This window comes from Scomber scombrus, chromosome 12, assembly GCF_963691925.1.
Source record: "Scomber scombrus chromosome 12, fScoSco1.1, whole genome shotgun sequence".
Taxonomy (NCBI): Eukaryota; Metazoa; Chordata; class Actinopteri; order Scombriformes; family Scombridae; genus Scomber; species Scomber scombrus.
In genome coordinates this window covers 23,253,859-23,280,536 of record NC_084981.1, presented here as the reverse complement: position 1 = coordinate 23,280,536, position 26,678 = coordinate 23,253,859, and the positions used below count along the sequence as shown (strand labels likewise).

At 42.6% G+C, this 26,678-nt stretch overlaps 1 protein-coding gene across 1 annotated transcript in view; it reads left to right on the top strand.

The window, feature by feature from the left end:
* Positions 1–5,236: 5,236 nt before the first annotated feature.
* The window catches only part of LOC133991724 (homeobox protein Meis1), an 83,190-nt gene continuing 61,748 nt past the window's right edge, over positions 5,237–26,678 (top strand). Inside the window, exons 1-7 of the mRNA XM_062430248.1 lie at positions 5,237–5,954; positions 7,783–8,003; positions 9,142–9,283; positions 9,577–9,627; positions 10,191–10,241; positions 11,474–11,620; positions 20,932–21,043. Coding sequence (XP_062286232.1) covers positions 5,943–5,954; positions 7,783–8,003; positions 9,142–9,283; positions 9,577–9,627; positions 10,191–10,241; positions 11,474–11,620; positions 20,932–21,043 — 736 coding nt within the window. The 5' untranslated portion in view covers positions 5,237–5,942. The remainder of the gene's footprint in view (positions 5,955–7,782; positions 8,004–9,141; positions 9,284–9,576; positions 9,628–10,190; positions 10,242–11,473; positions 11,621–20,931; positions 21,044–26,678) is intronic.

Genomic DNA, 26,678 nt, shown 5'->3' with positions numbered 1-26,678 from the left:
TGTGATGGAGTGATGAGCTCTCTATCTGTCTGTGGGATTAATTCAGACTCAGCAGCCTTTTAGAGTAAAAGTGGAGCTGCTGACCCGGTGGCCGGTGGCACAATGTGAAAATTGACTTGCAGCATTCAGTGCGGCTATTATTACAGGCCTCTGCTGTGCTGTGCTGTGGTGTGTGTGTGTGTGTGTGTGTGTGTGTGTGTGTGTGTGTGTGTGTGTGTGTGTGTGTGTGTGTGTGTGTGTGTGTGTGTGTGTGTGTGTGTGTGTGTGTGTGTGCTTGAATCTATATGTTTATAGGTCCACGTGTGTGTGTGTGTGTTGACTATGTGTGCATCTAATTTCACACAGTTCTCACCATATAGGAAAGCAGATGTTAATCATGTATGCATCTATAGGTGTGATGCATTGATGTCAGTGTGACTGTCACATCAATGCAGCGCTCGTGTCTTTTCGGGGTCAGTTGTTTGCAGTTCTTCATCATGAGTCCACATGTTCACATAAATGCAACACCTACGTATCAAGTTTTCAGCGAGAAAGCAGCAACATTATACATTTTTCTTTAATTATTATTATTTTAAGCTGCAGAAGAGCTAAATCAAGCTTTAAATGTCCTTATTTTGGTTTAATATACAGATGCCAGTTATAGATTTACATGTAATAACATGAGAAGGTGGTTTTCTTTAAATGGTTGCTGAGTGTTAAACTTTTCCTGAAGGCTTCTAAGTGTTGGGTTCATGCATTTATTCGTAATTTGTTTATGATTGCAGATGTTGATCATCACGTAGAGCTCGACAAAAACCTCAAAGGTAATTTCTAAAATGTTACTTGTGTCACTTTCACACTAAATACAGCAAGTAGAAATGGGCAGATTTAGATGTGCTTCATGTAAAATCAACAGTTTTCAAACCAGTTTAAAATATAAAAAACACATTAATTGATATTTGCAATAAAAGGCAACACACCAAAAGACAAGTAGCTCCATTACATATTTTATTAGCATGTAAAATGATTTATATGAGCAAAGATCATGAGAAACAAAACAATTTCTTTATAAATTAAAACAGCATATTCTGCACTCAATAAAGTGCAGAATATTAACAATTACTGACAATGCTACAGAAGTATACACAAAGTTTAACAGTGGATTTATATTGCACAAGTTTCACTTTTTTATTTTCTAATTATCTACACAGGTCTCCTCCTCTGCCTCTCTGCATCACATGTAATTTCCAACAGCTCCGGTAGAAGGCGCACATGATTAAGCATTAATGTGTGTGAGAGGCAAGAGGAGCTCACATTAACATTTGGGCCAAACTGCAGGATCCAGCAGAAGTAAAAACTCTGAGGAGAAAGATACTGTTGAAATGAAAAATGTCATGTTTTAAAATAAGTATTGTGATTACATGAGCTTTGCCATGAAACCAAAATTGTGATTTTACACCATAAAACACAACCTAAAGTATTAACCAGGATGGTTTTTCGGAGCCATAATTATAGGCTACTTACCCCCGAGATATTAGTGTAGGAAGTGAATCAATATATTCATTTATTTAAATAAATCCACTTGCAGTAATTTGAGACAAACTTTATATGAAAAAATGATTTAAGCACTACATTGTGATAAATTAATAAGCACTTAATGATGGAGAATAATGTTTGCTCTTCTCTGGCACTCCATTGCTACCTCGCACTAACTTTTAAAACAAATCTTCAAAGGAGGATAAATATTTTGCTTGTACGGTTTTCAAGCGCCTTTTTCTGTCTGAATAATTCCAAACCGGAGCTCACAGCGTCTACATGCAACCTAATGAATCGGGCTGGATATTCTGACAGGCGATAATATACTAGTAGTTTCATGTAATTAGATAAACTGTGAAAACTTTGCAGCAGGTCTGTCTGTGTGCTGCAGCAGTGACACAAAGCAGAGAGACTCGGTGGCCTTTTTGCAGATCCCAACACGTTTGGGCGCAAAGCTGCGGGGCTGCAAAAAGTTTGACCTCAGTTTGACTCCTCAGGCTGCCAGTTGCTCCTTGTTTCTTCAAACAGCTACAGACAAGCAGTAAGAGATACAGACGACCACAAAGGCTCGGCCACTGATTCACATCTCTGACCTGGAGCTGTTTTTTTTTATGTTTTCACTCAAACTGCACATATTAAAATTCATATTCTAATTTGCATTATTTATTACAGCATGTCTGCGAACTAAAAATAACCTGTGTGGACTTGAAATAATAATATGTATCACATCGAGGAATAAAAACAAAACCCTCTACAATGAAATTCAACACAATGCGAGTGTTTTTTTAAAACTAACATTAAGGCTGGAACTTCTTTTGTCTCCACACAGAACAAGTCACGGCGCACAGGCCGTCCAATAACGCTTTCATTAGTTTCGGCCGTCAAACATGCTGTCAATTTACATTCAGCCGTTTGAAAGTAATACCTGCTGATTTTATTGAAACGACTCAGAGCATTACCGTCATCGCAAAGCGGATTAAACAGAAATGACGGTATTTGCCCCCCCCTGCTCTCTTTCAGGATGCCAAAATGCGCTGACCCTCACGAAAGAGCAACTGCAGGAGAGAAAGTGGAGCTCCAGTTTGCTTTTATAGACGCTAATTGAAGTAACATAATTGCTTTATAATGCCATTGTAGTTATTTTTACAGTGGTCAGGCGCTGATGTGATCTCCTTTCATGTTAATTTACCCTTACTTCTTCTCAATGACCCACTACAATTTAGTATACCTTGTGGTGTAGGGAGCTGTTATCCTGTTTGAGTAACACTAAACCCACAAATTTAACCGAAAGTGGATTTACACAACAACTGCCTTTAATTAAAGACTTCTCTTCAACAGAATATCAAAGTGGAAATGATAATCTTTTTAAATTATTTGATAAGCATTAAAAAATAAAAGTAAAACAATGAGAGCCTCTACTCACCAACAAATTAATGAATTAAGAAACCCAACGAGCACAAGTCAGCACAGTTTCTTGTTTGATCCGATATCTCTGTGCGTAAAAGTCCGTGCGTCCTGCGCGGCTTCGGGGCTTCTCTGCTGTCCGCGAACCGGAGCCTCGTCGGCCGGAGTGCAGGAGGCTTTGATCGTCATTTCATGCCTGCAAATTTGTCCCATCGGATCCCACCGCTCGGGTATTACCGCAGGAATCACTACCGAATGTGTGAAGCCGCATTATTATGTTATGACACAGTTTCTGGCACCGGGGGCAGATGATCGATGACTGGACGCACTGCACAGGGGAGAGAAAAAAAAAAAAACTTCAAACAGGCTGTCACCGACCAGCAACACCTTATGAGCATAATCAGGAGATAATGTGGCTCTTTTACACACTCGTCTTTCATGTGTGATGAGGGTGAGAAATACATAAAAACTCAGGTAAACCTCTAGTCGGTGCTTACTATGTAGGAAAGAACGACACAAATAAAGACAAAAATCAGTAAGAATTTTAGGAAATCCTTTGAGTATACGTCTTCTTTTAAAACTAATCATGTCCAGTAACTTATTACATTTTTGCTTCATGTGCCATGAAATGTCTCATAAATCTTTTATGAAAATTTTCAGTTGAATAAACTTCTTTCTTAATTAAAAAACTTTGATAAAGTAAGTTAAAGAAGAATAATCCCCCTTTTTACATCCTGGTGAGGAATGAAATATAACGAGACCAGGTGTTAAATTCAAACTATTTTGTTAATTTACACCCACACTTCTCAGTGATATCATTACTTTCCTAGAAATGACTCTTCAATTTAAGCTTATTCTCCTTCAATTTAGGGTTCATCAATATTTGCTCAAACTTTTACAGCATTTTAAACCATGAAACTCATGAACGGTTCATTAAAGAGAGGGAAACGTTTCATTAATAACCACTCTACACAATGTAAGAGAAGACAGATGGTATCTTCACTAATGAGAAGGTAGGTTTGGTTTTCCAAAGTTTAGTCAAAGTGTAAGTGCATTTAAAACTTAGTTATTCAGAGATGTGTAAATTGGTGGTGAGAGAGAGAAAGGCAGGGAGAGATTTCTTGGTCAAATTTTCAATGTTTTGGTGGATTTACTGCCCACAGAAGATGACAGAAACGCAAAGTGTGTGTTTTCTATTCCCGGACGGTGTTTTGTGTTGCGCCTCCTCGCAAATGTGGCCTAAAACCGATCAATCAGCCCCAGATCGATCATGTGGGGAGCCAATAGGGGGCTTCCATCCCTGAGCCTCTCTGCCATTGGACAGCCCGGGCTGACTGGAGCGACCCATTCAGCGCAGCTGTGGGGGAGAGGGACGGACGACATATGAACTATTATTTAGACATAAAAAAGATGCTTTGAAAAGCTGCTGTAACGTGTTCGGGGCTTATTTGCGCAATTCAGCTTTCAGACCACAACACAAGTGGAAATATAAGGAGTAATTACAACACTTATACACCAAAAACAAGCAATGCTCAATAATGAATATAAACAATGCTGCCAATTAACTTGGAGGAAAAAAAAGTTGCGTTTATTATTCTATTTATCAGCAGCAGACACTTTCTATGCATTTTACTGACTGAACATTTCCATTCATAAAGCTTACTTAAACTAATGCAAACATGGCATTAGATTAGATTAAATTAAAGAGTAATTGTATAGACGTTGACAGTGAGCCACAAGAGGCCCCACAACCTGCAAGATTGGACCATTTAGCTACAATTTACATTGTGGATATCAAGCAGGCATGATGTTACAGTCTAACAGAAGCCTAGCTGATTATACAACTAGTATAATTAACTAATTTTACACCTCTAACCTGTGTTTTTTGATGATAAAAGTGAAATAAACCACTATAAAGTAATATCCAGTCCAGATTTAATCTACATTTCAGACCATGTAGGCTCTTGATAACATACCTTACAACACCAGAGCTGAAAGCTGGTTGAATAAGTCGTTAAAACTGTTTACAGGCAGATAAGTGTATCCCGAAAATCACGAAATTCAGAGTTTCAGTGTTTACAAATCAGTCCAGACTGCCGAATAAAGTCATTTTATGAGGATGAGACATGGAGCTGGAGTCATAGGTGGATATTCTGTTTATCCCTGTGTTGTTCCAGCTCGCAGTGCGGCTGGCTGGGCTCGCAGGGTCCTCCCACCCCCCCTCCTCTCCGCACGACTTGCTGCAGCCCGGTGCGTTGTGTAAGACGCGACCTGTTATGGCCACCACTACTTCCGGGTTTCAGCAGTCTGGTCCAGATCCTCCGCTCCTCCTCAGCTCAACACACACATCCATTGTACACAAACGGGCAGGCGGCTCACGCATACACACGCACTCACACACATACAGACACATACACACACACACATACACACACATATATATACGCACACACGCACAGCATCGATCGTGGCTCCTTTAAGAAAGCCTAAGCCAGAATTATCACCCCACCTCCTCTTGATCTCCTCTAGACGCTTTTGCATAAGAAAATCAAGCCGGGAGCCGAGAGTGATCAAAGAAAACGAGAGGAGAGCTGCTTCATTTTTTAACTGTGATTGTGACCATTAACATTTAGGTGGTGCCGATCCCGTGGAGACGCGCGTCAGACCATCATTCATCCGGTACTTTTGACAAGCCCTCGCGTTTTGACTGACAGGCGGAGTGGCAAAAAGCCATGAGAGTCGCCAGTTTTGTTTGAGGGGCTATTTTATTTTCATCCTGGTTTTGGACAAGGACCGTGGTGCCGCTGCCCCGAGGATAGCCGAGGACCTATTCGCCGCGCCTGGGCTAAACTTGCGCAGAAAGCGGGGGCTGGCTTCACCGTTCCGTGGAAAAAGAGGCATACGGGATTTTTGGCTGAATCGTCTTCCCATTTATTTGGATTTTCTTTCTTCATTTCGTCTCCACCCTGGCCTCAGAGGGGATTTATCTAAACTGAAAGGACGACCAGGGAGAGAGGAGGGTTATGGCGCAACGGGTACGTAGGGCAATCCCCCCTAAAAAGTTTCTCTAAGTCTACTGTGCTTGAATGCAATCCTGCACTGTAACGTGGCTTAATGACACACATACCCGCACGGACTCACACTCGCGGCGAAAGTTTCTATCGTCTTCCTGACACATGGAGACACAATTTCATGTTTGGCGTCTTTTGGCACGGTATTACGCACGGCCGCACTCGTTTGCTCCACAAACCGGCCCACTGAGGGACATTGGAAGCGTGATCATATCTCACATCGGCTATGTTTTTTAGATTAGTTATGACAGGGCAGTTACTGGAAGCGAAATGGGGGGAGGGCAGAGAGGCAAAACAAATCTCCACATTTCTCCCTCTTGACTGTTTCGTGAAGATTCCATATTGAGTGGAGCATTTGTGAACAAACAGAAAAATCGACAGTTCTGCTTCATCACCTGCAAAATGTGCTAAAACGTGCGATATTAGCATAAAGCCAGTGAGGCAGTTTTTAGTAATGAGGTGATGACAATCGCTTTGATTCATACACTCCAGGACTGCTCCATAACAGCGGCTGGGATTTTCGCACGGATAGTAAACAGTGTTAAAAGCAGAGATGTTACGGAGCCACTGGACACATTTAGCTGCTTAGTTTGGCAGTGGAGCTGCACCACGCTGGGGTTTGCACCTCTTTGCCTTTAGGGTCGAAATGCTCGGCTTTAAGTGATAATGCTTTTTACTCGTACCCCGGCACTTGTTTGTCACTACCAGAGAGCAAGCCTCTATAATTCAAGCCTCTAGTTCATCAGTTAAAGAAGCAAACCTCAAATAAAGATTTTATTGGGGCTTTTTTCGCAGAGCTGAATCCACAATTCTGCGTTTTAACAAAGCAGCAGTTTGTTTAATAAGTCTCAGACTAAAGTGTGAAGACGAAACTACATTATTTAACTCATAACTGACACGTGAAAAAAGTTTGAAAACCCAGCTCAGGTTTAACATCGTATAAAAAAAAACAACACACACACACACACACACACACACACACACACACACACACACACACATACACACAACACGCGTTGACTTGCATTTGTTGCGTGCACTAATGACAGTCTGCTTGATGGGTGATAACTTGCTGCACAATTATGAGCCTTTAAAAGAGAAAACACTGCAATTAACAAGTTAAAGACATTTGTTGTACACGGTGAAAACACAGGACACCAGGCTGATTCTGTTAAAACCTTAATACTCCTTGCTTCATAATAACTCAGTAACAATAACTGAGCCTTGCTGCTGTAGTCTAACTATTTTGTATTTTTGAATATAAAGTTCATAATTATTTTCCCTCTGATATAATGCTGAGCTGCAAGGCTCTGTGAATAAGTTGAGAAGAAAACTAGTGTTCACTTATGAATAATAAAGGCTGCAGCTTTCTGACTGTAAACAATATCCTGCTGAACAGGTCTCACAGATTTCACTCTTTAAATCATGTTTACTTTAAAACCAATAGAAATATTAAACCAGAGTGAAGGAAATTATTTCTCTTTTTTGCATGTTTTTCAAGTTAACGTTATTGTAAGTAAGCAGCTCAATGCACTGCAGAAACACTGAATCAAGAGAAATGTTGAAACATGTCGACTTGTTTTTAAGAAAGCAAGTGTACTGTAACTATTTCGTCCTCTTTTACTGGACATTTTCTTTAAAAAATAAAATAAAAGCAAGACTTTAGCTCTCACTTCTCCTGCTTTAAATAACTTGATGTTCCACTTATTTTTAAAAGCAAAGTTATAGCCAGAGTTTGAAATATTCTTGTGCATGTATATTAACGGTGGACCTGTGTGTCTGTTGTGTGCAGTACGAAGACTTGCCCCACTACGGGATGGACGGGGTGGGTATCCCGACCACCATGTACGGAGACCCGCACGGCGCCCGGTCCATGCAGGCGGTGCACCTCAACCACGGGCCCCAGCTGCACTCCCACCAGTACCCGCACACCGCCCACACCAACACCATGCCTCCCAGTATGGGCTCCTCCGTTAACGACGCTCTCAAGAGAGATAAAGACGCTATATACGGGTATGTCCGAGCCTCCGGTCTGTGGGGAAAGTAACTCTGTGGCGGGCAGGCTTGCGTCCTGCCCCGGAGTGGTCGACCGGGGTGGGTTAGTGGTTGCAAAGTCAGCCCCGTAACAGTAGAAACACCGACTCCATGTCCCGGATAACCGTGCGTCACGGTGAAGTGTTCCAGCTAAACACTGGAGCCCAAACTGCTGCGGAGGCGCTGGGACAGAGAGTGGCTACATGTTTTTTATGTTCTTCTTTTAATTTTTTCATCGTTTTGAGTTTCATTCTTTTTACAGACAGTCTTGTTTACCACGTGTTTCTACAGAGTAAACAGCTGAATATATTTTAGAGCAGTCAAACGTCACTTACTGTAGCTTTTTCCCCCTACTCATGCTGAAAAATATATTTTCATTCTTAAGGATAATTATGAAACAAAGTCCACCTTAATTAGCACATTTAATATATATATTTTAAGACTTGAACTTATTTAATATCCTGCTAGGTTTCATCTTTTATTATGGGCTAAATAATTACCCTCTCTCTCTGTTCAAGAAAACCATTTTAATTAATTGTGCGCAATGTTCCAGGCTTCAGCAAATTAAACATATATAATGTTCAAAGGAAAGCCCATGTATGCATGTCATTTATTAATTTACAGGAGTTAATTAAAAATTCTAAGCGTAATGTTTTCACGGTGGCTAAACATGACAGTAAGAGTTTCACCATTTTACGCCAAACTGACACAACTTTGGGAGACTTATTGTCCTCAGGCTGCACATATTTACTCTGATGACTTAAACAATAAATACTCATCATATGTGCGAGCATTTAGCCGCCGACCGCGTCAGATATATATTTTTTAATTTTGCCAAGCACACAAATCCTGAACCAACCGTAGAACTGTGCAAGAAATTGTTTGACTGACTCCAAAGCTTTTATGCTATTAGGCGCGCCTAGATTTAATCACAGAAGTCTGCCCGCTGTTTGCAGCCTTTCTCCGAGCCTCTGCACAATATAATAGCAAGGGCTGCAGCAGCAGTCCCCATGAGCGAGTTGCTGAAGAGTAGCATGGCTGGCTAAATCTAGCCTGGAGTAGTCTTGACCCCGGCGCTGTTCTCTCTGGTGACATTTGCTATTGTGTGTGTTCCCAGGCACCCCCTGTTCCCCTTGCTTGCACTGATTTTTGAGAAATGTGAATTAGCGACTTGCACCCCCAGAGAGCCCGGGGTGGCGGGAGGAGACGTCTGTTCATCGGAATCTTTCAATGAAGACATAGCAGTGTTTGCAAAACAGGTCAGGAAAGTTTGACTTTTTCTATCTGCATGCTTGGGCTGGTTGAGCTCTCACCTGCATGCACAAAGTGTGGAGCTCTTACTTCTGTGCGTAGAGTGAATTCTGCATGAGAGAAAATAAAAAAAAATGGCATTCACAAATACAGCAAGTTATTTAAAGATATTTTAATTGCATATAGTTTGCTGTGCTACAAGTGGAAATTAATACTGCATTATTTCATTACGTGCATTGTATGTATTATTCATAACTTTATTATATATTAATATATTTTATGACAATGTTTTTGCTTTTAGATTCGGGCCGAAAAACCTTTATTTTCATCGAATCCAGAATTGGATAATCTGGTAAGATACTTTATATTTTTTATGTGACAAATTAGAGTCTCTATTTTCTCTTTTGATTATACCAGCTGTTGTTTAATGTGTGTTCGCGGCTTGTACATCTGGGTCAGAGGGCCATGTGGTGCTGAAAAGTTAAAGCACGATTGGAGGTGATGTTCCTCTTTTTGGGCTGTTTGATATCACCATGGCCCCCGGTTGTATCTGCAGATGAAGGGCCGCTATTAGACAGCTGTCACAAACCTTTGAACTCCGCCTGGAAAGTTATTCTCTTCATGCTTTCCACTATGTACAGTTTGCTACTTTGAATGTGATATCAGAGTAACATTTTCCTCACGACTAGTTGGTGGCTAATAGATCTCTGACTCTGAGGCTTATTGCAGCTGCAGTCTGCACTCTATGCCTGTTCTCCATATTGCAATAACGTCCAAGTTTAATATCAGTTCCACATAAAATCCATTCATATGAATATTTTCCCCGTCTACAGTTACTTGTATTGAGAAAAACGTGCCTGTTTAATATCAAGAGATGTGAGCAGCTCATTTTTTATTGTTATTTTAATTTTTCAGATGATTCAAGCCATTCAAGTTTTACGATTTCATCTTCTGGAGCTGGAGAAGGTAATATTCTCTCACCATTTCTGTCCAGTGTGCCACTTCAGACCTATGGGCTGTATTTGCATAAATGTATTTTTGCTAGTCGGTTATAATTAGCGTCAAAATCAATCATGGGGCCATTTCTCTTCCGCGTTTAATCACGACGCAAGCTGTTACAACTGGAACGGATATCTCTGTGCCCAAATCTCCCCGCATGTTTTAATGAAGTTTAATGCTGGCAGAAATTGAACGCAAGGTGAAAACATAAAGGCGAACTTTGCGGGTTTCAGAAATGATTCTTTGTGGAGGGCAAAAGGCCCCAGGCAGCCATCTGTGGATAGAGGGAGTAGTGGGTGTAAAACTCTGATTTGCCTCCGTATCAGATGGGCAACAGTAGCCAAACACAGTCAACTTTAACATCATGGTACCAACTTTAAAAAAATATAATCAAAGCTGTTAAAGTTTTAGTTGTTGAACTTATTTCTGTGCATGCACTGCTTTTTCTAGCAGTTCTTACAGCCTGTGACGCAAGTTGTAAGTAAAGATAGCTGTGCATTGAGCAACTATTATAATATATAAGTTAATTAACTCTAAGTTGGATTGCAGCTCTATATATTTCTCTGCACATCTAACATTTCTGTTTCCCAGGCGACAGGATGCGCCACATTGACAGTGATAATGTAATAAGTAGACGAAATTAAACAGTTTACCTTAAATGTCAGTCAAGCGGGTCACCCTCCTCTAATGGCCACTACCCGGGGCACCGATGATGAATTTAACACGGGTGTTGAGTGCGTTGTAGCCCCTGAGCCCTCGTGTCACTGTCAATTTTCGACGATATCTCTATTTTGAGAGGTGAAAAAATAAAGTTACCATCAGAGTGCAGATGGAGTGCACTGTGCCATGCATGGCACGGCACGGCACCAGAACTGGGCACACCTTAGCTGGAAGGAGAGATCTTATTGCAACTTTTTATAATTTCAGATTAAAGATGAGGATAAAAAACTTTTTTTAAAGGCCAAATAAATAAATAAAATTTAACAGTAGACATATGATGAGTTTTTGAGCCCTTTCAATAATTGATCACAGTGCCAAAATGAAATAGTGTCAGTGATCAGTCATCGTTTTATGTCGGATTTATGCAATCGTGTGTGTCTGTATGCGTTGGGGCGGTGTTGTGGTTGCACATGTCACTCTTGTGTGGTGATTTCCCTTTTTGGGTAAGTGTGTGACGCCTCTGCCTCCTCTCTCTGTAGGTACACGAGCTGTGTGATAATTTCTGTCACCGGTACATCAGCTGCTTGAAAGGCAAGATGCCCATCGACTTGGTCATAGACGACAGAGAGGGCGGGTCCAAATCAGACAACGAAGAAATCACAAGATCTTCTGTGGCCCTTGATCAGGTATCTCTCTCTCTCTCTCTCTCTCTCTCTCTCTCTCTCTCTCTCTCTCTCTCTCTCTCTCTCTCTCTCTCTCTCTCTCTCTCTCTCTCCCTCCCCCTCTTTCTCTCCCCCCCCCCCCCCCCTCTCTCTCTCTCTCTCTCTCTCTCTCTCTCTTTCTCTCTCTCTCTCTGTCACCCTCCATGTGTGTGTGTGTGTGTGTGTGTGTGAGTGTGTGTGTGTGTGCGCGCGTGCGTGTTTGGTGTGTGTGTTCTCCCTGCTGGCTATTCAGCTATTCTGGGTCACTACTCCGCTGCGCTGTTATTTGCATATGATTAAGGCCGTTTTACATTCCATCCATCGGAATGAAAAAATTTCTGAATAATGTTGCTATTATTGGCCCATTAAGACTTGAACCCGGAACCGACCTGAGGAGATTAGCTCGAAAAAGCATCGCCATAAACTTGACCTGTTTCATGTCGATTTTAATTTAGAGCCTCTCTCCATTTTTTCTCTCCTCTCTGTCTCTTTTTGAATCAAAACGAAACGTTATCAGCGCCTCTCTGTTGTCTGTAGCCCAGGAGAGGGCTGCAGACTGTGGTTTAGGTGCCTTGGTTTCTCCACTGTGGAGTTCACGGTTCATTACGCGTCTTGTCAGTATTTTTCCTTAGACATGAGTGCACATTGCTTATCGAGACCCCTCCTCTCCTCCTCCTTTATTTCACTCAGAGTGCAGAGATTCAGCACCAATAAGAAGGGTTATTTTTTTGAAAGCTATAGAGGCAGCGGGTATTAAAGGTAGATTAGGGAGTGTTTCCTTTTGTGCAGATATCACAGATAACCACAGCCTTCATTATGTGCTCCACTGACTGTTGGCACTCCGGGGACATTGTAGTGCGCGCACAGGCATGACCCTAATGGTCCATACACTGCCGTTAAATAATGATAACAGCAACGATGATTAGAATTATGCAAATCTGGATTTTCGGCCATTAATAGCACGATTCATTTGTGCAGGAGACAGGGTTGCAGGCTATGAGACCATGTTTCAAAAAGTTAAACTGTCGCACAGAGTTTTGTGGAATGGCTTGGAGGAGTAGCGGCTATAACCTATGGATAACGGCGAGGGCGGTGGGGGGGAATCAAGTGTCCAAATTAAAGGGATTAGTTGGATAGTCGGACATAAAAAGTAATGAAGCGATTAGGCTAAATAATTTAAATCCGCGGACTTCCATATGGTTGAGTGGCTGGTCTGAGTGGAGGGCTCCAGAGAGGGAGAGAGAGAGAGAGAGGGAGAGGGAGGGAGGGAGAGAGAGAGACGGCCACTGGCTTTTATGTTCTGGGCTGAATGGCAGGGCTGGGGCCCGACTGGGAAGACCCCCACCCCGCCGCGCATGCACTCCTCCATCCCCGGCCCTTATGTCTGATTATGGAAATGAGAAAGATCACCCGGAAGATAATACTTCATTTAATCCAGAAGCAGAATTAAATAACACAGACGCCACTTGTGCATTTAAGTGTCTCTTTGAACGGCTTGTTGTATTCTCCCGGGGATTCAGTTGTCAAAAGTTTTTTTTTCTTTCTTTTTTTTTTTTTTTTTTTTTTTTTAATAGATAGGTCAGGATATGGAATGACGCCTTATGGTATATGGAAATAGAGTGCGTTAAAACCCTTGGGTTTCTAGGTATATGAAGAAAATTATGTTGTGCTCCGGGGCACTGATGCAGATCTTTAATTGACTGTAAGATGAAGACATGGCCTATTTTAATCTAATGATGGTCTCTACATATAACCAATTCAGGGCAAAACCACATGAGCTTATGTTTACACTGACAGAATAATATAAATGACCTAAAGGCATAGCTTGCATTAAAACGCAGGGAAAACTTTTTGACAGATGTGTAATATTGAAGGATGGGCTGATGTTCCAGTAGGATAGCATGGAGACTGTCCACAGCAGCAGGCTGTGTGTAAATGGGCATATCCAAACAGGCAGAGGCAGGGGGTGCATGCCTCTCACTGCTGAATACTTATATTGTCAATCTAATGGCACTGCTCTTCATGACTTACTTGCGGCTGAATATATATTTTTTGAATTTTGTGGGCTATTTTTGTGAAACATCTTATCTGCAGTTGTTAGGCGGTGACATCCTTAACGAATTTGCGTTGTGTGTGCATTATCTCTTTCCATATGTATTTTTAATATATGCCCTCGGGCATAAAGTTGAAGTGGACTGGAAAAAAATGCTGAGAATTTGCACAAAAGAACAATGTTAACAAGATGGAGAAAGAAGGCTCATTTATTCATAAACCAATTTATTCCAGTGAGGCGACTGTAGCAGAGGAGAAAATAAAATGTCAGAGGAAAAAAAATACTTTGAATTTATTAAACTCAACAATCCAACAGCGCTGACTTCTTGGCTGAATTATGCACCCTTGCGTCATCACAGTAATATTCTGAATATTCTTTACATGTCTTTACATTGTTTTGTTAGGCGAGGCATTTTGTTGTCAGGCGAGTTTGGAGGGACGCTGAGCGCCCCTTTCAAAAGAAAGCAGAGCATAGCTGAGAGGTGAAAAAGTCAGAGAGGCTCTGCGCTGGCTTGTGAATGCAGCCCAGCCAGTTTGGGCTCAGCCTTCTGTGTTTGTGTGTGTATGTGTGTCTCTGTGAAGGTGTGTGTGAATGTGCACAAGCTGTGTGCATACAAGTGTATGCATATGCGTGTGTCTGTATGTGTTTGTGTGTACGCTGCTGTGTGCATGTGTGTGTTCAGACTGGCCTGATAAATGCAGCACCCCCCTCAGGTGCTATGTGAGTGGAGTGACTGGTTAGCACCAGTTGGACTTTCTTAACCCTTTCCCTGCCATTCCCTGGAGAGCTTCCCACCACCTTTTCTTCACTTGAGCAACACATTTTCAGTTTCCTTATACATCGTGCTTTCAGCTCAGCTGAATACACATAAAAGACAAAATGAAATTATTTTATGCTGTGCTATTTTTGCACAGACCTTTTATGTGGAAAGACTTGTGTCCTCGCTTCATATGGCGGCGACTGTTTCAGTCCTCTTGTTGTTATGTCGCCTATTTGCCTAACACACATGTTCACCCAGTCCAAAGAAGTGGGGAGGTATTTCCACGCTGCTGTACGTCATTTACACAGTTGCTTTTAATTGCACAGAGAGCATTGGGAAGGGGCGCAGCAATTTGCTAATGAACTCCAAGGGCCCAGGCTCTCCGCTGTAGAGCAGAACACTACTAATAGTGCCGAGGACTCACTCCAAGTCTCAAGAGCTCCTCTACTTGATTGAGCCATGCAGGCTGAAGTGGGGCTGGAAATGATTGAAACTTCCCTTAAAAAAATATTCTCCCCCTGACTTTTTGTGGATGTGAGAGGGTCTTAAACGATTATGAATACTCAGCAGTTGATCTGTTGAGTTAATTTAGTGGAGAGGTGTTTTTACATTAGAGTGGCTTTGTGAAACAGACATTTTCAGAGTGTGATCTTTTTTTGCTGTTGAAATCATGTTAAAAGAATGTGAAATAGTCTACAATCTGAAATGACATCTATACGTTAGGGATCTGTTGCTGTTTTGCTTATGTCCCGCACAATCTTTCTTAAACAAACCCTGCTTGTGTGTGCTTAGTGTTGTGGTCACTGTGTAAGAATTTACTCTTGATAGTGCTATCGCGGTATCTTTTCCCAACAATTGGCACTGTTATGCCATACAAGTGCTGGTTTCCAGGTCAGTGAGACCCAGCAGTGTTAGTTTAGGTAACTCTGGCGGTCAAAGAGTGACCCCTGGCCCTCCCTCCTAACTCAATGGAAACCCTGAGCGCCGGGGTCAGCCACTATTTTCCTAATCAGTACACCGCTATTGCTAATCTATCCGCTTCTCGTTGAAGTATGGATCGAGTTACACTCGACTTACCAGGCGCACACACACACTCTCTCTCTTTTTTCATTCCCTCTCTCTCCTACAGTGGCACGCTGCTGTTCCTAATACAAACTTTTGAATCATCGTGGTGATTGTTAGTAATAGAGGCTTTTGTAGTTGAATAGAGGAGAGGTTTGACCCCCACTCACCCCCTCCCTTCTCTACACCTCCTCCTCCCTCCCTACCCCTGAACTCCCCTTTTTTTTCCTTTGGGGAGTGAATGCGAGGCGGCTGTTAAGGATTCAACAAGTGATACAAAGAGGCGACCACGTGACTTGTGTGTTTCTTAGCCTCTTCATTATTGTGGTGGAATAGCAAGTAGGGGTGATTCTGATTAAGCAAATCAAGGCCAGAGTAACTTCAAAGAATAGGAACGCCAGGAGCTTCTTATACCTTCATATATATTCAGACATCCAATTTGTTGTTTTGTACTAAGCTCTGAACTTTTTGGTTGATTTATTAGCTGTTTGTAAGTCATGCATTATTGCTGGAAACCAGTGCTTAGTGGAGTTGTACTCTGTCACAGATACTCTGTTGTGATAGCCACAAGATCCCAATTGCAAATAAAGTTCTTGGCTTGTGTCTCGTGTTACTTATGATGGGTGGCCATGTCTGTCCCCGAGGCCTGCTGTGGTTTCTTTGGCTAAGTAAACAATAACCTGGCTTAACACATGTGTACTTAGCTAATGGAAAGTTCCTCTCCCCCTTAACCCCCCGCGAGCCTCTGACAATGGCCACCGTCACAAACAGCCCGTCTCCAAGGGATCCACCGAGAACATCCCAGCGGAGCGGCTGCAAGTCAAGCTAGGCTAAGCTAATGAAGGAACCGCAGCAAAGCATGTCATTAAGAAATTACGCCCTGCCTTTTCATTGACAACTGAAAAAAGGAAATATGCTTTGTTTGGGGTTAGATGGCGTGGAGGGGAGAGCACTTGAGTTAATGTTTTTGTTTGGATTTCAACTCACAAGAGAGTAAACAAGGAGTCTGTAGCGAGAGCTGAAGTGGAGGAGGCCTCAGACAAAAAGAAAATCAGTTTGTCAGTTTCCACGAGTGTCATCTAAATGGACTTTGAAAGCTCTGGTAATTATCTCAAACATGTAATTATCTTTGGTTGTCTCTACGAGGTTAACCCACCGGTTTTGAAGAGCCGATTGAAGAGTACCTGACGGCTATTCAATGTAGCATACTTTACTTACTCAAGAGACCAAATCCAGTTTTCTCCTTCACCCCCTTCAGCAATTATAAGGTTGTTTCTTCTTTCTTTGTCTATTGTGAAGAGTTAGGGAGGAAGGGGAGTGCAGAACAGAATGGAAGGGGGGGGGGGGTCTTTTGCTCCCTCACTCTCTTTTTTTGCACCACGCATACCATTATCAACCCTTCTTTTCATTTTGGAAGCACTAATATTGCAGCGAGGGGAGGAGAGGGGTGGAGAGGGGTGGAGAGAGCAGGAAAAAAGCGGAGGTAGTTGGGCAAGCACTTGCATGGCCGGTTATCAGAGAGGCAGATCCTGCTTTATCTAGTCACAGTGGAAAGCAAAGTAAACAAGAGTTTACAATAGCTGGCCTTTCAGCCCCTTTCACTAACAGCTTCCCTACCAGCATTCAGCTGAGTGGGAGAATGTGTCCGGAGTTATTGCAGGCCATCTCGCTGCTGCAACACATGGCATTCTCGCAGATTTCGACTTGAGGAAGCAGCGCTGTTGCAAAGGTCAAAAATGGTGTTAAAGAAAACAACCGCAGAGAACAGATGCACCAAAGCATTCTGGGGGATGGAGTAGCCCAACTGTCATCTTTGATTCAGATGTACCACCACTGAAGAGTGTATGTGTGTGGGGTTATTATGTCTGTGCCGTTAAGTATGCACATATGATTATTCCTGCATACTGGCTGGCACAGAGTGAAAAGTAAATATCCATATCATCACAAAAAGATATTTCAGAGTCGAGGAAAGAAGGGAGGGATGGGAGGGGGGCAAAGCACAACAACCTTAACCATTTTCTTTATTATTGCAAATGAATTGGCAAGGCAACATTTCTTGCATGAGCGCTTGTATGATATGGGGCCTGGCACAGCGAGAAAGGGAAGCCCCCTTGCATCTTAGACGCGGCACAATGAGAATGCATTGGATTGGAATGCCTCACCGATCATAGCGGAATCAGAATTTCCAGCAAGGAAAATCTTTTCATGGCGAATTAGGGTGGTTGAGGGAAGAAAAATGGTAATGAAAAAAAAAGAAAGAAGAAAAAAAAAGGTATGCATAGCTCACAAACAGGGTTCCCTTGGCTTGGCGCGGCAGATTTAAGAACTTTAGCTAAAGCTAGGCAGAATAGAATGTGGAAAATTGAATTTACTAAACAATTAAGCATTGAATTAATCTACATCCTGCACAGGAGAGAGCGAGAGAGACAGAGAGAGAGAGAGAGAGACACCATGGCGGCTCATTAAGGGGACGTAGAATAAATCAAGTTTGTAGCTATGTGTGCAGAGGGACAGTTCTCTTTTTCTCTCTGTTTCCTCGAGCTTTCTGTTTATGCATCTATTCATCTTGAGAATTAACATGTCCCATATATTGAAGGTGGGCCTCTTTATTGTGTGCTGTTGTCTTGTTGGCACAGGGTGTGTGTGTGTGTTCTTTTTTTGACACTGTGTGTCTTGTGGTCAAGGTGTATGCTTTTGTTAAATATGGACTGTGAGTATGGTTCTGTGATGTGTTTGCATAAAAGGTAGATGAAAACTATTTGCGTGTGTGCAAGCTAAGCGTCTTGAAAAATGGTGTATTTGTGCATGGGTGTGTGCGCACATGCCGTATGACCTGTGTGTACTGGTGTGTGTGTGTGTGTGTGTGTGTGGGTTGTGTGATCTCAGCCGTGTGTGTATTAATTGCGTGTTAGATCAGTGCTGGGCCTGTTCCGTCCAAGGGCGGCCTGTGATTATAAATAAACTCCCCGTCCCTGCGGAGATGCCACCAGGCCCTGTCTCAGCCCCGCCCCCTTTCCCATGGGGCCTCAGCGGCCACCTCCCAGCAGGCAAAGCGCTCTTTTGTTCAATTACAGCTAATGCATTAGTTTGCCATTTCCCCTTCCACTTTCTAATTATATTTTCAAGTGGAATTTGTTACAGAATTATAACAAAAAGAAAATGAAAAAAGAAAAAACATATCCTTTTTGCAAGCAGAGGCTCTGGGGTTTTTTAATACTTGCCGTTCGGGGTCCCCGGGGTACTGAGCTATTCTTTTTCACATAGCTCTGTATAAACAAGTTCTGCTCATTTTTAAAAACTGCACTTTTGGAGGAGCTGGCAAAAGCCAGCGTTAACTGTTTGCGTGCCGAGCATGTGGTCTGGATTACCTCACTTCTGATGTTCTCTGGAGTTACTCGGTCATGCACGGGTGTTTCATTTTTCACTGTTCCACGGTCAGCAAAAAAGAATTTGTAAGAGGTGGAAAAAAAGATCCTTTTGGTATCTTATCCCATTTAAAATCAACATTTATCTACCCAATCACTATCCCAGTCATGCCTTTGTGCAGTGACTTTCCTCTTTATTGCAAAGCCTCAAAGCCTAATTTGGAAAACAACGATTATATCGTCCATGTAAGCACTGGATTATAATTTCATAGCCCAGGAACATCAAACGAGCTCTAATAGACCCCAAATGTGTTGAATTTGCTGACTTGTATATTCTTTTCTGTTATTTTATTCCATCTACATTTTGTTTAAAACAAACCCTGTGTCATGAATTAATGCCTCCTTTTTTTTCATAATGCTAAACTCAACTCCAAATCCTCCTCAGAAAGGCAGCGCCGCTAGTATCCCAATTGAAACCAGTTGTTCCCCAGTGTGTTCCTCTCCTCTCCCTCCTCTCTTCCTCCATGTGGGTTTCTATCACTCATTTCGTCACGTAGCCCTAAAAGCGTGATGCAAACACCACATTGCCCCTTGATATCTGCTTCATTTGATTTGACAGAGCAAAGATAGGCTCACGCGGGCAGCAGAGTAGGCTTGAGCAAGTGTTTCTGTGTGTGTGTGTGTGTGTGTTTTTTTTGGGTGTTTTTTTGGTTGCGTGTTTGTTTGTGATAGCTAGCTGCATGTGATAAGACATTAGATTCCATTTCCTTCTATTTGAAGTCTCTTTTCTCTCCTGTCCTCAGCGCTAATGTTGCTTTTCAGAGGCACAGAGAGATAAGAGGTAACATCTGGTTTAGTTTCAATAGCACGCAGCAGCTTTGTATGGGGCAGAGTGTGATGTGGGTGTGTGTTTGTTGAACAGTTTATGCATTGTGTATGCGTGCATAAATGTAAGCACCAAATATATAGGTGTGTTAATATGTTTATGTCTGTATGCTTGCATTTGACATCTGCTTATGTGTGTTTCTGAACACCATTTGTGTGTGTGTGTTTCTATGTGTGTGTCTCCTCTTTATTCTCCTGTCTCGACCATACGCTCCCTGCCATGCGGTGTACAGCTGACACTCATCTGGCCTCGGACTGTCCTTTACCCTTGTACAAATGCACACACACACACACACACACACATGCGCGCACACTTACTCACACCCTACTATATATAAATCCATGTCTCCTGAGTCTCTCTTTTCTGGTCAGCTGCTTGTGTTTGAAGACATTAACCAGGAGGAAGTAACTAGTCTTTGCTGAGATGTTATGAAATGTTCTTGGACTTTTTGAGAAAATAATGGACTTCCACTCTGTGGTAATGCTGAAACTTTTTTTATTTGTCTATATAACGTCAGTTTTATTTCAGTTGGTCATTCATTATTCTTGTTTCATTTTTACTTGAGAAAAACTCTGTGGGAAAACGTTTTAGTTCATTTGGTTATGTCTCTGACTTCATTCTGTTATGAAATTTAAATCTACATTAGTGGGATTGCCTATCTATATTTTGTTTCAATTTTGGACGAAGCAGAGGATTTATACTTGAGCAGCAATACTTTGAGTTATTTACCTCTCTCTCCGTCTCTCTGGTCTCTGGTCTGTGTGGATGACATCACTCCCTGGCGCTGGCTGCGGCCTATCTTAAGTTGTAGCTGTTTTGTATTTTCATCTGCTAGTGGTTTGAGCCAAATGGAGGCAGCCGTGGATTGCATGCCTCAGAAAGCTGGGAACTAATACAACATGTTCGTTTGCTATTCGTCTGGGCCTTTCTCTTCATCGAGTCTCCTATAATCCTCATTCCATAAGATTGTTGTAGTGGCTCACAAACACTGTGTGACATGGCTGAGAGATGCCAAATGATGAATTTGTGTGTGTGTGTGTATGTGTGTGTGTGTTCGTGCTTCATTACACATAATGTACAATAAAAATTGACACAACTAAAGATGAAAGAAAAAAAAGTTGTCGTTACATGAACTGACTGACCTGTCTGTCCTCTCTATTGCTATGACAGACGTCCTGGAACAGAGATCATGACGACACGGCATCCACGCGCTCTGGAGGCACACCGGGACCGTCCAGCGGCGGACACACATCACACAGCGGCGACAACAGCAGTGAACAGGGTAAGGTTGTTTGTCTGCATCTTTGGGGAGGACGGGGACGAGGTTAACATGTAGACCCAGGCGCTGAGGGTATTACATCAGATATATCAAATACATGCTAGAAAACTTTATTATGGAGGTTTGACAGGCATGTTTACACTGTGTGCAGAAGGAATGAGTTTTTACAACAGCTTGCAGTTATTGTGAATAACCAACAGAAAGGTCAAAGGTCACGGTCAGTTAAGAAGGAGTGAGTCTGTACCTGGTAGGAACTCACTGTCTCGCTCAGGGTCACATTGGCAGAGTGGACATGGTGTGGTAGATGGCTCGTACCCAAGTCCTGTCATCAGAGGCCGGTTTCTGACATCCTGTGCCACCCTGTGACTTGTGTTTGTTTTAAATTACAGTCCATCAGCGTGCAGTTAGCTTTGCATCCAAGCATATTAGGCTTGTGTGCATTTTCTCGTATTCATTCAATGATATTGTATCATATCAATATTTATTTTGCAGGACTCCCTGCCAAGTAAGTCTCAAGATGGACTTTTCTGAGCATTCAGGAATATTCAGTTTTTTTTTCAAGAAAACCTTGTCACAAGATGGTGACGGCAATTTTCATGTTTTAAGTATTGTTTGGAACCTTGCATGTTCCTCTTTGTGAAAATCCAGGCCCATAAAACCAGTTTAGATCCTTAGTGGATTAAAATACATAACAGCTAGGCTAAAAACAAGGCTGTTATTTGCAGAACATGAAAAGCCGACAGGTTGGAGAGGTTTTTCTGACATTAATGATTAGTTACATCTCTTATCAAGAAATGTTGTCTTTGAAGCTTGCAACCCTAATTACAGGTTGACAATATATGCAGTTGAACTTAAAATTCCTGGATATAAACCGTCACAAATGTGCAAGATGTAACATGTGCACAGAATTTAGCAATAGTTTTTCATTTATATTGTGTTGAGCTTACATTTGAGTCAAATATATAGTGTATAACCCTCATTGACCAGACAACTCTGCTGATGCTGGACTTGCATGTACTCAAAGAATATATTTGTGTGTGTGTGTATGTGTGTGTATGTGTGTGTGTGGAAGCAGTGGGAGAATAGGTTGGTGGTGGGGGGGCGGCGGCGTTGCAAACAAACTGTAGGCAAAAAAGCAACTTCATATATTATTGAAGGCGATGTCAAGGCGAGCAGTTTGCAGGGTTGCCAGTGCCAGGAGGCAGAGCCTGGGTGGGAGCAGAGAGCGCCGCCATGCCTTCCACTCCAACGAGCAGCCATTTATATAGTCAACACACACACTCTGTCTCTCTCTTTGTCTCTTTGTCCGTCTCACACACTGTCTCATCCTCTCTTTTTCTCTGTCTTTCACACACAAACACACACACTTACAAACTCTCTCTCTCTCTCTGTCTCTCTCTCTCTCTCTCTCTCTCTCTCTCTCTCTCTAACTCTCACATTGTGTTTGTCTTTCTTTCTCACTTAGTAATGCTCTCTCTAGCAAAGAGGCAGTGAGGAGCTGAGGGACTGAGAGGTGAGACATTAGTTTAGGGTAAAATAAAAGATAGACAGACGATATGGAAGAGGAATCCAGACTGATAAAAATAGAGTCAAATTACAGGGAAACAGGGGAAGACAAAGCAACATTGTGTGTGTTTGTGTGTGTACGCCTCTACCTTTGATGACTAATGGTCTTGGGCAGCCAGGCACGATCTGATTGGTCACTCTAATGAGCGTGCTCTGTGCCGAGTTTGGGCTCCTGCTTCTGTGACCTTTGCCCTCTATTGACCAAACTGACACTTCATTTTTCACATATTTCCAATTATAGGCCGACTCCTTATGCTGGCCCGCCTCCTCTCTCTCTCTCTCTCTCTCTCTCTCTCTCTCTCTCTCTCTCTCTCCCTCTCTCTCCCTCTCTGCCACCATCTCTATCTCTCTATCTCCTCGTATCTCACCCTTTCCCCTCCCGGGTTATGAAGGTTTCTGTTTGTTGTGGAAGTTCATTAGAGGATAAAATGTGGGCTAGTGTGTGTTTGTGTGTATGAATGTGTACATTCGGCATGTGTCAGCTTTAAAGAATGAGGTGCTTTGATTTGTGTTACAGGAGAGTTGAGAGCTAAACATGATGCATGCATGTTTGTGTCTTTAACTCATGAACCAGGTTTGCTAAATTAGGTAAATTTAAGAGTGTTACAAAGTAGCTTTATTATCTATAAACGCAACAGGATTTACTGGCATTTTATGAATTCCCTGTTGCTATAGTTTCACAACTTTAATGAACTATTTTCAATAAGCTTATATTTCCACTTATGCTATGGCCAAAGGTAAAAGTGCTGTCTGTTATCTGGCCATGTAGTGTATTATTCTTAATGTAGGCTTTTGAATCAGGTAGCATTGAATGTTTTTCTCAACATTTTTCTGAATTTTGCAGATGCTTGTGTGTGTGTGATTGCTTTGTTTATGTGGTGTTTATGCGGGCACACACATACACACACATACACACACATCAGGACGCAGTGACAACAGCAAATACCGGGGGACATCTTGGACTGGTTTCAGGTTTATATGGGTTAAGAGCTATCACTGCCACGTCATATCGGCTCTGGCAAATTGTGTGTCAGTCACTTGGTAATCCCAGTAAGCTGGTTATTTATCTGTTTGGCACTTTGCTCGCTCTCTCCCCGACAGCTTCACCCCACTGTCTCTCCTCCCTCTCTCTCTCGCTCTTTCATCTTTGCATCCTCCCTGTCTTCTCCTGTTTTCCCTTGTCTCCCACCTACTCTTGCATCTCTCTCTTTCATTTTACTCTCAGTCGGTTTCTCTCTCCTTATGTATCCGCATGCTTTTCTCTCCCCCCCCCTTTTTTTCCTTCCATGCCTCCCACTCACTCTAAAACACTACCTTTGTTTATCCTCCTTTTCCCTTTCTCTCACCTCTCTTTGTTCCTTTTACTCTCTCCATCTTCCCCATCTTTCTCTCACTGTTCTTCCTCCTTCTTTTACCCTCTTTATGTTTTCATGTCATCTCTGTCTCTCTGCTACACTTACACTCTTTGCTACTTTATCATCTTTTTTTGTCTTCTCTCATCTTTTTTTCTCAAATTTGACTTCTCTCCTTATTTGTCTCTATATTCATTCCTCCTCTCTTTCCTTCCCTCACTCTCTTTTCTTATTTCCTCTCTAGCGATTTCTTCATGTTTCCTCTTGTATTTTCCCCCCACCACTTTCTCTCTTCTACCTTTCACAGATTGCTTTCTCACTGACCTTTCCCTCCCTGTCTCTCTCTTCCACTTTCCTCATTTTCTTCCCCTCTGCCCGTAGAGCTGCCCAGCTAATATCCATCTTTCTCGCCTTTACTCATTCTCCCTCTCATCCATCCTCCACCGCCTTTACTCCTTCTCCTCAGTCTATCAATCCACCCTCTTACTCTCTTTCTACACCTCCTCTTGCGCTCAATCTTTCCTCTAATTCCTCCCTGCTTGCCTCACCATCATCCTGCTCCATGTTTGCCCCTCGTCTTCCCTCCCATCCTCCCCCTCCAGCAGAGCGAAACAGCTCAGAGGAAGGATGCTGGATGGTCGAGGGCCCTTAACTAGTGAACTCCAGTCTCCTCGCTCTCAGCCTTTTTTCTGAGGCTATTCCTGAGACAAACACATGCTCCGCTCTGCCCTCTTTTCGGAACGGTTCACTGCCCACTGGTATAAAAATCCTCATGCCTACCCGGAAACGTAGCACTCACACTCTCAAATCCAAGAGCTGCAGGAATTGCAAGGAGGTCTTCGCGTTACATAAGATCAGAGATATCAATGTAACTTTTAAAAATCTGATATGTAATGATAAACCTTAGACCTTTTATCCATCAGCAGAGTTTTTGCAGTGCTTTGTTTGTGTAACAGTGACAATGTCAGCAATTTTAAAAAAAATGCTTTTTTAATTTTGCATGTGGTGACAATGCTCATGCTGAGTTCTTAGTTATGGGTGTTTATGCTTTGACCACAATGCCGATGGTATTTTTTAGCACTGAATTCCATTGGCAGTCAAAAAGAAAAATGGAGGGAGGATCACATTTGCTTCACACATGTCATTAAAATCGGTCCTGGGTGTCTCCTCTCCTCTCTCCCTAAAGAGCAGACAAAGAAGAAAGCCTCTTATTTTTCTCCTCCCTTTCTCTGGGAGATCTTTGTAAACATCCAGCAAGCTTCGACAGGGAGAGTCAGAGAGCGGCCCTGTAGTTAATTAGTCCCACTCTATTAGCCCAGCTGTTTGCTAGCTAGTTCCTGCCAACAGGCCCCTTTGTTTAATACCCAGAAGCCCTCTGGAGAAACCTCATTGTAGCTGTTGTGCCTTGGATCATGCTTTTCTGTGAAGAGTAATGCTTGAAGGGCAGAGGGAAAGCTAACAGATCATATATGCCTACGATGGAAGGGTGTCCCTCGCGGACATGACCGGGCCGTCTCTTTTTCTCCCAGTATAAAGTACTCCTCTTTGCCTGTGTGAATTTGTAAGGACACCCCTTGGCTTCTCCGAGGGCCTGCCGTGCGAGGGAAACAGAATAACATTCAGGCACTGAATCGGGCAGCTGCGTGTGAGTCGAGCAGAGGAGCGCAGCAGAGTGTTTGCTCTGTTTTTGAAAGCTACAGGGTTTCCCTCTCCGCTTGTCAGAAACATCCAGGGAGTGAGGCGATGACTGGCGATATTAGATATGTATCACCAATTACCCAGACCGTTTGTAAAGAGTACAGTGCGCTGCGCCAAGGCAAATAGCTCCCTGTAAGGCTACGTGTTATTGTCTGCATACATTTCTAGTGTCTGAGTAGTGGCTGGAGACTTCTGGTTGTTGGTTGGATATCTAGCTCTAAGGCTTTTTATTTTTTGGCTGGTGTAGCTGCAAGAATGCTTGACACTAAATTTATGCAGATTTTTGCTATTTGGTGGACCTACAATAACTGTGCATATGTGTAAATCTAATATGTTAATTTCTCTTGCTGTCCTGAACTAACTCCTGCATTCCACTGGATGATTAGAGTGGATCCTACTTTGATGCGTTTGAATGAAAAGAACACCCGTAACAAACGTAAGAGAAAACAAATAAGCTCCAGAAGTCACTGTAAAGTATCACTTAAATGCAAAGATCTGTGGTAACCTAATGGCTGAAAAGGAAACCTTTGCTCCAGCAGTTGTCAGTTTGAATTACAGCTAGGATCATCTTGGTGGAGGATGTGGCACTTGGCTTCCCTCGTCTTCAGGATGTGGCTCTAAAAGACATTTGGATAGTCAGCTTTCCTGGTTTTTATATGTATTTTAATATCTTGTCTTGACACAGCATCATCCCATTTATTCTGAGTCACTGTATTGGCTGTGAATTCCCATCGATCAGGCTGGAATATTCCTGATGTTGTGATCCATCCGTCCACCCTCTGACTTCTGTGCCCTCCAACAAGGTCAGGCCACAGAGGAGCTGTTGCTTTCTGGCTCCTCATTGGCCTGTCTCCAGGGCTGGGGCGGGCAAATCGGGACATGGACAGGGGTGCCAGGCAATCAGAAGCTAGATTTGGCTTATCCAATCACTTGGCTTCACGTGGCCCCCTCAAAGTCACCGATTAATTGGTCCGATTGTCCAGTAGACTGGAAGAGAGAACTATGTGTGTCTCTCTGTATGT